This window comes from Atta colombica, unplaced genomic scaffold (assembly GCF_001594045.1).
Source record: "Atta colombica isolate Treedump-2 unplaced genomic scaffold, Acol1.0 scaffold47, whole genome shotgun sequence".
NCBI lineage: Eukaryota > Metazoa > Arthropoda > Insecta > Hymenoptera > Formicidae > Atta > Atta colombica.
The window spans coordinates 4300622-4312308 of record NW_017259536.1 but is presented as its reverse complement, the minus strand read 5'-3'; the positions used below and the strand labels follow the sequence as shown (position 1 = coordinate 4312308).

The window sequence follows — 11687 nt, the reverse complement described above, 5'->3', positions numbered from 1 at the left end:
CTTTTTTATAATATTATTTATAAAAGCTGAGAAAATTGATATTTCAGTTTACAACATTAAGAAAATTGAAGGACAAATCTGATAAAGAAATACAATACTGGAAGAATCAAAAGTCAAAATTGCTCGAGAGTAATAACAGCATCGGAATGAATTTCGACAAGTTAACGCAGAATGTGTCTGATTTAGAAGAGAAAGTATCAGAGAATACAGGGATCTATAATGCGAAGAAGCAAGAATTGGAAGACTTACAAATTGCAAGAGCGAATATGTTGCATAAGCAATGGTAAAACTTACAATTATTCTTAAATATTTCAATCAACATCAAATAAAAAATTTATTCGATCGAAAAAAATGTGAAAGAGGTTTCTGCGAAGAAAATTGCTTTGAGTGATTATTTCATTTCAGGAATAACTGTTTGTCGGAAACAAAAAGATATGTGGATAACTTTTGTCAGTGGATAAACTACGTATGATTCTTAATGATTCTTAATATTAATTTTCAGGGTTGAGTAATAACTATAGTAATAAATTAAAAGTTAAATAAAAAGTTACAAAACTTAATTTAATTATTTTTCAAATTTAATTTATTAAAACATTTAATTTATTAAACATTTTTCTTTTTAAGTTAAAATTTTTGTGTCTCTGTAAAAAAAATGTTAATATGATTTTCTATAAAATCTTAAATATTAGAGATTATTTATTTTTAATTAATTAATTTAGAAAAAGCTTAATGATTGTGATAAACGTGATGCTCGTAATGTCTAAAGATGAATGCGGGTTGGATCTGCATTTAGAGAAACGTTATTATATAATATTATAGTGTTATTATTGCGTCATATTATTCTTAAAAAGTTTTCTTAATTTATCCAAAGATGTATATTTCAGCAAAGAAAACTTTCAATGATTGCAAAATAAATTACATTCTGCCAAAGTCTGCGCAATTATTCTCTGTTTATTTATAACAAATTATAAATAACGCAAATTTTCTTTTTCTTAAAGTCTAAAGATAATTTGATGAAGGAACTTAGTAATCATCAAAAAGAATGCGAAAAGATTCGCACAGAACTTGAAGATCTAAAACAAAATGTAGAAAATATGATAAGAGAATGCGATGCAGATTACACTAAAGCTAACGATGACGATTTGTCGAATCTTAATGGTGCAATATTTGACATCAGGTAAAATCTAAAATTTATAATAATTATATTATTAATTAATTTACAATTATTTATATAAAATTTATTTATATATAAAATGTAATATTTTTTTTATGCAGATCAATCAATAATGATTTAACGAATAACATTAAAGTGGAGGAGGATGGATTAAACAAAATACAGAACAAAATAAAGCAATGCACAGTCAAACTTCACCGAATCTAAGGACGAAAAAACACACTAATGCTAAGGATAAAAGAAAATTTGAATATGATCATTTCTCCTTTTTATTTATTAGAAATAGATTTAAACATTTTGAAAGTATAAATTAAATGTAGTTATTACATAAAATTAATTAATATTAATTCAGAAATACTATTTTATAAAATACATATTCAATAATTTTTAAATAATTTAACTTAACAAATTGATATCAATTAATATACGTTCATTTATTAGTTATAAAATATCAGTATTAATTGTATAATTAAATATATTAACCAAAATATAAATACGTATTTCTCAGTAATTTGAGTGCAATGATTTCTAAATTCAGGAGCATTCGAAGTGCTTTAATCGAGAAACGTAGTCCAATTGGACTTTTTCGCAAAGTAACGTTTCTCTTTCTTTTTACGGGTACTTTTCAACGAGAAAACGTAGATAAACGCCTCGATCGGACACTCACGTTTTATTGTAAAGCAGCCGTTATCGCATTCCCGCCAAATTTGCTGAGCGCCAAGAGCGCCAGTCAACAACCAATAAAAAACAATGCTTGGAATTTGTAATCTGCTGACCCTGCCGCAACGAGAAGCCCAGAAAAGCCGGTTGTTACGTGCGCATATGATAATATGCGGCGTTGTTCTTTCGTCTCTTTGCTGATGCCGCCGTGTTATTTCTCTTGAAAAGAAACTGATAAAGGAGTTGCATTGCTAATCATCGACATGGATCTCACTGACGACAATTTGGTTACGTTGAGCGAGTATTTGAAGCACACTCTCAGCCCCGACGTGAATGTTAGACGTCCAGGTCAGTATAACCTACAAATTCATTGTCTTTTACTCCATCAACCGTCATATATATTCCATTCATTAATATCCGATTTATATTTCAGCCGAGAAGTTCCTCGAATCGGTAGAAATCAATCAGAACTTCCCCTTATTGTTACTACATTTAGTAGATAAGTCTGAAATTAACATCACAATTAGGGTCGCTGGTGCAGTTGCGTTTAAAAATTATGTCAAGCGCAATTGGAAAGTGGTTGGTTTTAGTATTCATTCACTTTATCGTCCTTATGTTGTATAGTTAATTTATAATTTTATTTATTATAACTCCTGTTTTAGGAAGAGGATACGATGGATCGTATACATATCCAAGATAGAGATGCTGTTAAGAAATTAATTGTTAATCTGATGTTACATTCGCCAGATTCAATACAAAAGCAGTTGTCGGATGCGGTATCTATTATTGGAAAGTATGATTTTCCGAATAAGTGGCCGGAATTGATTGATCAGATGGTAGAAAAGTTCAATACTGGTGATTTCCATGTAATCAATGGAGTCCTACATACCGCGCATTCCTTATTTAAGAGATATAGATACGAATTTAAAAGTGACAGCCTATGGACAGAAATAAAATTTGTATTAGATAAATTTGCACAGCCTTTAACAGATCTGTTTTTAGTAAGTATATTTAATAAGTTATTTTGCTTGTATTAAAAATATATTTTTGAACGTAAGTAAATTTCTAAATGAGATACTTTGCAGGCTACAATGAATTTAACACAAGTACATGCTAATAATATGGAAGCCTTGAAGGTTATATATAATTCATTAGTTATATTATGTAAAGTTTTCTACTCTCTTAACTTCCAAGTAAGTATATTTTTTTTATATGTATTTATTTGTAAAATAAGAATCATTTTTACAAATTATATTATCAACATAGGATCTGCCAGAATTTTTCGAAGACAATATGGAGGCATGGATGAGAAATTTTCATACTTTGTTACATGTTGATGTTCCTTCCTTGCAAACTACAGTAATTTATATTTTTCAAAATTATATATACTATTAATATATTTGAGTGTAAAATTGAAATCTTTTAAATCCGTTAGGATGGAGAGGAAGCAGGTGTAATAGAACAATTAAAGTCACAAGTATGTGACAATGTTGGCCTATATGCCCAAAAATATGACGAAGAATTTCAACCTTACTTACCTCTATTTGTTACGGCGATTTGGAATTTACTTACATCCACAGGACAAGATCCTAAATATGATGCTGTGAGTAACGTTTAATATTTGTCGAGAATTCTTTTTTTAGGGAAAGTTTATTTAGATATACTGAATTATTATTATAGTTAGTGTCGAATGCATTACAATTCTTGGCGACAGTAGCTGATCGAGCGCAATATAGACATTTGTTTGAAGATCCGGCAACTCTTAGTAGTATCTGTGAAAAAGTTATTATTCCTAACATGGAATTTAGAGGTAACTATAGCGTAAATATGATGATAAATTCATTTTACTAAATTTCTTCAAATTTTGCAGAATCAGATAATGAATTATTCGTGGATAATCCTGAAGAATATATTAGACGTGATATCGAAGGCAGTGATGTGGACACTAGGAGACGTGCTGCTTGTGATTTAGTTAAAGTACTATCTAAATATTTTGAAGCAAAGATTATGGATATCTTTGGAGCATACATACAGGTGAATATAATAGAAAAGTAATTTTATTTTTAACTTACATTTAATTTACATTTTATGATTTGTGTTCACACATGCGCATTTAAAAAATTGCACATTTTTAGGTGATGTTGCAAAAATATGCTGAAGACTCGTCGAAACATTGGCGTAGTAAAGATGCTGCTATTTATCTCGTTACTAGTAGTGCAAGTAAAGGACAGACGCAGAAACATGGAGTTACTCAAAGTAGCGAGCTTGTCTCTATACCACAATTTGCTGCACAACATATTGAACCTGAACTAGCAAAACCAAATGGTATGATGCATATGTTTTAAATTAGTAATTTAATTTGTTTAGCTTAATGGCTTTTACTTTATTTTGTTATTGAAAATTTAAGCTTTATTAACTAATAATTGAATATAATTGTTAGTTAATAAAGCTTAAATTTTCAATAACAAAATAAAGTAAAAGCCATTAAGCTAAACAAATTAAATTACATAGACATATAGCTATATGGTTTATTGTAACGAATTATAATAACAAATTTCAGTAAATGAGTTTCCAGTACTTAAAGCGGATGGAATAAAATTCATAATGACATTTAGATCGATATTACCTCATGAAATGGTAATAGGAAGTTTGCCGCAATTAATAAGACATTTAAGTGCCAGCAGTATTGTCGTGCATACTTATGCTGCTTGCGCGATTGAAAAGATTTTCGCATTGCGAGGTGTTGATAATTTGACTATGTAAGAAATACAAAAATGATATCTTAAATATTATCAATAATTTATATAATTAAATACTGAAAATCCTTTAAAATTTTATAGAGTCAAAGGGGTCGATATATCGTCGTTAGCAGCAAATTTATTGAAAGGACTTTTTGCGTGTATGAACATTTCGGGTTCCGAGGAGAATGAATATGTTATGAAGGCTATCATGAGGAGTTTCGGTATCTTACAAGAAGCTGTGGTACCATATTTAGCCGATTTACTTCCGAAACTCACCGAGAAACTCGCGATCGTATCTCGGAATCCAAGTCGACCAAACTTCAATCATTATCTCTTCGAAACTTTAAGTTTATCTATCAAGTAAGTCATTAACATGTAATGATATTAAAATACTCATACAAAAAAATCTTTGCTTATTTGAAATTTTCCTTTTTATTTTTATCTGACATTTTCTGATTTATATTTTTCATAAAATTTGCATTTTTTACTTGTAGAATTGTTTGCAAGACAAATCCTGAAGCAACAGGATCTTTCGAACAAGCATTGTTTCCCATTTTTCAAGGAATTTTGCAACAAGATATACCAGGTAAGCTATTTATAATTGTACGTACATATCACAAATTGTAATTGCATGTGAATCAATATTTATATTATTTTGTTTTTTATTCTAGAGTTTATTCCATATGTTTTTCAAATTCTTGCATTACTTTTGGAGTTACGACTCACTCAAGATATACCGGAACCATATATGGCTTTGTTCCCGTGCCTATTATCACCTGTACTATTTGAACGTCAAGCCAACATTCATCCTCTGATTCGTTTATTACAAGCATTCATTAGTCACGGCTCGAATCAGATTGTGGCGCAGGATAAGACGAGTGCACTATTAGGAGTGTTTCAGAAACTAATTGCATCGAAAGCAAATGATCATGAGGGATTTTTATTAATACAAAGCATTATTGAACACTTTGAACCGTAAGAATGCTCGAGAAAAAAAATTTTATTTTATACTATTAATTATATTTCATATTTATAACAGTTAATACACTTGTAATACCAATGTTGCAGGAGCATTTTGGAACCGTATATGAGACAAGTTTTTGTGCTTTTCTTTCAAAGGCTCTCGACGTCAAAGACAACGAAGTTTGTGAAAGGTCTAATAGTATTTTTTGCATATTATATTATTAGATATTCATCGTCGAGCTTGATTACAATTATCGACCAAATACAGCCACAGTAAGTTTTATAAATGCATAAAGACATCTTTTTTAAGGTATAGAAAATAATAGTAAAATGTTTTATATTTAGAATGTTTGGAATGGTAGTAGAGCGCGTGTTTATAACTGATCTACAAAAAATATCGGGCGAAGTAGAACGAAAAGTGGTGGCTGTCGGAATTTCAAACTTACTAATCGATTGTCCCGCGATGCTTGAGGCTCCATATAATACATACTATCCTCGCTTATTGGCTAAATTGGTCGAATTCTTTGAACTGCCGCAAGATCAAAGCTTGCTGCCAGAAGACAACGCGTTTCCAGAACTTGATGATGCAGTTGGCTATCAAGTTGGTTATAGCCAACTCATCTGTGCAAGAAATCCTCGGAAGGACCCATTGCAAAGTATGAATATTTTTTCATATTTAATTTATCTTGTCTTTTTTCAATATACACATATAAATGTAAATAGACGCATATTCACTTTCTTTTATTCCTTTACTCATAACTTTCCATTCAATTTTTCAATTAGATTAAATGTATCCATTAAATGTATCCATTAAATGTATCCAACGTCTTTAAAAGGCCTTTCTAGAAGACAGAATGTTGAAATATTTAAATAGGAATCATTGCATACAAATATATAGAGCATTTAATATTATTTACATGAAACTGTTCAAATATGTTGACAGATATCGGTGATATACGTTTGCATTTGGCTCAAGGCCTTGGAAGATTGTCGCCAGGACATTTGCCGGGACTGTTAGGCCAGATTTCTCAAGCAAACGCAAATCATCTGAGAAATTATCTCCAAACAGCTGGTATTACTGTTGCATAATACGAACTGGATGTTCGAGACAGACTGAAGATCCATTTGATAGCTCGAAAAATGAATAATATTGAACTTAACAAATTGTAATTAAAGGGGAAATTCCTTTTTATATGGTTATTGTATAATACGTGAAATATATTATTCGTATTCTATTTGTAATTTGCAATATTGTAGGAAATATTTGTCATTTTTACACCACATAACTTCGAAATTCATATATTATTACAAAAGAAAAAAGAAGAAATACATCTATGAAATCGTATTTATATTTTTATGCATACAAATTATCAAAAATAATTTAAATTATCTTTTACCCCATAACTCAGGTTTATTAAACATCGTTTCTTTTTCTTTAATCATTTATTTAATCAATTTAAAATACAGCTATATATTTTATATTTACATGTAAAATAACATTGGCACTAATATAAATTGTTCTATAAATGTTTATGAAATGCATATTCATTTATTATTAAATAATTTATCCTAATACTTCTGTATTTTTAAAATTAAAAACATTAAATCTTTTCAATATATTTTCATTTAGCTTATAATACTAAAAAGAAATAGCTCTTTCTAAGAGTGAAGAAGTATTAAACAAATATTTTATAAAAGAAATAAAGAAGAAAATATTAATTTACATCTGTATTTTAAATAGTCAAAAAGAATTTATACTAAAAATTTACAATTATCTTTGATTAAAGTGTCATTAATAAATAAAATATCGAAAAGTACATTGGGAAGTACATTTGGTAATTACATCATACTTTATTATTTGCATAGATCTTAAATATTTTTATCATGCTCTTACTAATTCTAACAAGTATTGTAGGCAAAAAATTTCAAATAAGTAATGCTATTATTTTATCATAGAAGATATTCGAAAGATAATGAAACAGTTAATGTGCTAAACAGTTAGTAGCTTGTAATAAAATTATATTAATTATAAAAATTTTATAAAGAAAAAATTTTATACTCGAATTTAAAACGTTATATTACAATAATTCAAATGACAATAATTAGAAAAAAGTACTGTCAATACGTATAATAATTCTATATATTAATACAATGATTATGAATGACTATTCTAAATATATAGATTTATAAAATTCGTGCAATAAAGGATATAATATACGTCTTGTATTGCAAATATAAATGTTCACGTTAATAATGTAACTAGAAACTTTCTCTTCGTGTTTAGAGCTGAATATTTAAATACGTATATTCTTTTGCAAGTTTAAATGTGTGCTTCTGTATAAAAAAATAATCTCTGATAAATATCTGTAATTTTTAGCCAATTAGTGTCAAAATATATATTCCGACACGTAATATAGGCTATTTCTAAACGGGTATCACATATACGCTTGCTATGGAAATATGATTGGCATCTTGTAAATGTGCTTAGGATATGTAGCATATTCGTTACTTTTTTCGTAATGGAGCTACGGAGAATAATGCACGTGCCCATTGGCAGTTGGCTACATAGCATATAAGAAATTGGAAATTTATTTTCATTTAAAGATCTAGCGCAGAGTGATCCATAAAACTTTTCAGTAGACTGCTGGACATCCTGAAGGAAAAAACATTATGTCAATAATCTGATCTGTATAATTAATAAAATTTATATTCTATATTAGTTTGATTTTGCTATTTTTTTATTCTAATGTCAAAGTTTATATAAATTTTCTAAACGACATTAGTCTAGCAGAGTTTTAGATAATGATTTATATAATAAATTACATACTTTTTTACCATATGATCGTAAATGTACGATGGAATTATTGTTACGGTGATGATATCTCCACCTTTATCAATCTCTGCCGTAATATCTTTGTCCTTCATCCCAACTACATTCTGTAAAATTTATTGATTTATCTAACAACCAGTTTTTCTATTGAACATTAAATGCAAATACTGTATTTATGTGTGCAAACCTTTCCGTTAATCTCGAGTATTTGATGATCTGTTAAAAGTCCATTTCGTGCAGCTGACGTATCTTTTACTAAAGCAATTATTTTTCCGTTTTTAAATTGAAATCCGACGTAACCCATACTGTCTTTGTGCATTGTTACAGTACGCTCGAACGGTCTGCAATAAAAATAATATTGAGGTTACAAGAAATTATGCGTTAGTAAAGTTGAGATTTTTTTATAAACAAAACAAAATAGCAAATTTTCTGACCTATCACGTACGGCAACTTTGATTCCATTGACATCCGCATTACGGAAGAGTTTATGCACTTGATCCATTGAATATCCAGCAACGCACATATCATTGATGCTTAAAATTTGATCACCGAAACGTAATCCGGCCATTGCTGCTGGAGAATTTTGACTCACGAGACACACAAAGACACCATTATTTATTGCGTGTACGCGAACGCCAACTTTTCCATCAGCATCCTTACAAAGTGTCAACTGCAAAAAAACACAATAAAATATTTTATTAAAAAGCTATATTTTCCTAATTACATATAATTATGGAATTTAAGAATATTTTAAAATACAAAATGGCAGAAATCGATTTAAAAATCAATTATTACCTCTCTAATACCATTTGTTACATAAGCTTTCTGCAAAGCCATAGATTGTCCAGACAAAGGTGCGATCATCCCTGCTAACGGACTGCGTGTTACGTCTGTTGAAGTAAGAGCTACCTGTTAAATCATAAAGTTAAAATTTTTGTATTATCACAATTACAAATCTTTTAAAAACAGACTTTATATATAGACTTTATATAAAGTTACAAAAATGAATTTAATGTTTTAATGATTATGATATAATCTTGTTCATGTAATTAAAAAGGCTGGATTATTTGATATAATATTGACATACATTATTCGCATGACGTGTGGCGAGTGCATATTCAGGCATATTTTGCGCAATGGTCTCTTCATTTAGCTCGAGACCCATGTAATCTCCTAAAGATGGGTACAACATACTCGATGCGGAAGGAACATAAATCGGAGCCGAGGGAGCCGTGGATTCAATCGGTATTGGAGCGACATATTGTGATTCAGCTTGTATTTGAGCCTGTAATATTATTTCAATCGATATAAATCATTATTCATATAGAGTATTTATTTGTAAAAATAATAGTACAAAAGATATTTTGTAAATTATAATCTAAAACTTTTTTGCAATACAATATATAGATCATGAATCCTCCATGCAGTTTACCTTTATCATATGATCTATTTTCATATCTTCCAGCGTAGGATAAAGAGACATTTTGATTTTTTTTTTAATGCTCTGCAATAAAATATAGACACATATTAGTTCTTTTTTTATTCTAAGATTTTTATTTTTATTTGTTCTTGGTAAGGAGGGTAATATTATGTCAAAATTTTCTTTTATAGAATAAAAAATCAATATACATACAATATTAATTTTTATTCTATATTAATTACATGACATAAGTAGTCACACAAGATCGATATGAAAGTTAAGTCAAAGTGGTTTTTCCGTTCATTGCAATCGGAATGTTTAATATATGTATTTTCGCAAACTAAATTAACATTCTTATTACACTATCAACCTCAAGAATACTTTGATAGACAAGAATACTTTGATAGAACGGACGAATTTTTATCGAGCTCACAATGACTAGAGAGTTAAAGATTAAAGGAATTAAAAAAAAAGATGAAAAGAACATTTTTAACTAGCACATTTAGTATATATTCAGTTTAGATGTTTTTATATCGTTTTTTATAATTTGCTATTTAATCTAATCTAATCTAATCTAAAATAAGCAAGTTAGTTCAACAAATTACGGAAGCATATGTCATATAATTCAGCAAATAAAGAAGCAATTTTATGTAATTTAAAAACACGTACGCATGCAATAATGCAAATATCATTTTAGACTTCTGTATAAATTATGAAAATGCAAGAGAAATTTGTTTGTACTACAAATACCTCCGTGGTTATTCACAGCTATGTATTTTACCATTCCTATGTATGAGTCATATACTTTCTTTCATTTTATCTAACATATTTGACACTCATACTCTCCTTACTTAATATAATATATAATATATAATAAAATCAAGTTAATATTTTTATTAAGAAAAAATACATCTTTCTGAGTAACTTGCTTTTTTAACTTTCCTTTTTTTTCTGCATTCTCCGTGATATCTGAAGTGTTAAGATATCTAAACTAATATACAGGATGGAAATGATATAACTGGATGTAATTTCTTGTACAAAATTAAATCGAAAGTACAGAACAAATTTTTTTCATCCGAAGCTTTATTTCCGGGAAAGTCAAGTGTAAAAATCACGTTGAATATTCGTGTATTTAAAGAACATACGATTTGTAGAAAGATATCCTGGAATTTTTCTCATAATTTTTATACGAATTGGAACATTTTTCAAAAATATTCAAAAATATTCGAAGAGTTTACATCTCTTAGAATTTTTCATACAAATGAATTCTAAAATATTCTAAAATTTCCCATTCCATAATTTTTAAAAAATATTTTTTAATTTTTTAGATTTTATAACAGATATTTCATCAGAATTATATTATAAAAAATCTTAGAAATCTTACAATATTTTATAATTAACATATACGAAAAATTCTGAGAAAAGATGTAATTTTTTAGGAAATGTTTCAATTCGTATAAAAAATGTGAAAAAATTATAAAATTATATAGAAATTTTGAAAAATTATATGAAAAATTCTGAAACAAATTTTTATCAAGATAATGCAAATGTTATCTATTTACATAACATTCATATTCCTTCACAAATGACAGGATTAAAGAAAATGAAATAAATAATTAAAGTTTATTTTAAGAAGAAAGAAATATTATTCTTATTGTTGTAAAATTATGATTCAGACATAAATAAAAAACAGTGAAGAAATCATTCCTCATTGTTCTATAATTTTTTCTGGATAATATTGATTGATAAAAAATTTAAAAAATCAAGATAACAAGAAAACAAGAAGAAAGGAGAATAAGATTTAAATGCTATATAACATATAATTGAAAAGAAATACAATTTTAATAAATATACATATTAAATATAAATATAAATATATATTAAATTAATTAAATATAA

The 11687-nt window shown here is 28.0% G+C and overlaps 3 protein-coding genes across 3 annotated transcripts in view; 2 read left to right on the top strand and 1 right to left on the bottom strand.

Annotated features, from left to right (window-relative positions):
- The window catches only part of LOC108691464, a 1705-nt gene extending 324 nt beyond the window's left edge, over positions 1 to 1381 (top strand). The window contains exons 2-5 of the mRNA XM_018199213.1: positions 48 to 283; positions 406 to 466; positions 999 to 1177; positions 1276 to 1381. Of these exons, the coding sequence (XP_018054702.1) occupies positions 48 to 283; positions 406 to 466; positions 999 to 1177; positions 1276 to 1381 (582 nt within the window). The remainder of the gene's footprint in view (positions 1 to 47; positions 284 to 405; positions 467 to 998; positions 1178 to 1275) is intronic.
- A 576-nt stretch (positions 1382 to 1957) lies between these two features.
- Positions 1958 to 6713, top strand: LOC108691494 (exportin-2). The gene is made up of 16 exons (XM_018199256.1): positions 1958 to 2182; positions 2268 to 2413; positions 2497 to 2835; positions 2920 to 3027; positions 3101 to 3193; positions 3270 to 3437; positions 3515 to 3644; positions 3705 to 3868; positions 3970 to 4159; positions 4395 to 4593; positions 4675 to 4935; positions 5070 to 5161; positions 5247 to 5550; positions 5644 to 5811; positions 5884 to 6194; positions 6482 to 6713. Exons 1-16 carry the CDS (start codon positions 2098 to 2100, stop codon positions 6625 to 6627), a joined length of 2904 nt encoding a protein of 967 aa, XP_018054745.1. The 5' UTR covers positions 1958 to 2097; the 3' UTR covers positions 6628 to 6713.
- A 1098-nt stretch (positions 6714 to 7811) lies between these two features.
- The window catches only part of LOC108691515 (syntenin-1-like), a 4955-nt gene continuing 1079 nt past the window's right edge, over positions 7812 to 11687 (bottom strand). Inside the window, exons 2-8 of the mRNA XM_018199288.1 lie at positions 9801 to 9872; positions 9456 to 9653; positions 9164 to 9277; positions 8803 to 9038; positions 8556 to 8709; positions 8366 to 8475; positions 7812 to 8191 (exon numbers count right to left, since the gene is read on the bottom strand). Of these exons, the coding sequence (XP_018054777.1) occupies positions 8137 to 8191; positions 8366 to 8475; positions 8556 to 8709; positions 8803 to 9038; positions 9164 to 9277; positions 9456 to 9653; positions 9801 to 9851 (918 nt within the window). The 5' untranslated portion in view covers positions 9852 to 9872 and the 3' untranslated portion in view covers positions 7812 to 8136. The remainder of the gene's footprint in view (positions 8192 to 8365; positions 8476 to 8555; positions 8710 to 8802; positions 9039 to 9163; positions 9278 to 9455; positions 9654 to 9800; positions 9873 to 11687) is intronic.

Bases quoted from the DNA above. Each gene is read 5' to 3' on its own strand.
- LOC108691494 (XM_018199256.1), top strand. From the start codon at position 2,098: ATGGATCTCACTGACGACAATTTGGTTACGTTGAGCGAGTATTTGAAG. The intron at 3,869-3,969 runs GTGAATATAATA...GCACATTTTTAG, and splicing joins TCTTTGGAGCATACATACAG to GTGATGTTGCAAAAATATGC. The intron at 5,812-5,883 runs GTAAGTTTTATA...TTTTATATTTAG, and splicing joins ATCGACCAAATACAGCCACA to AATGTTTGGAATGGTAGTAG.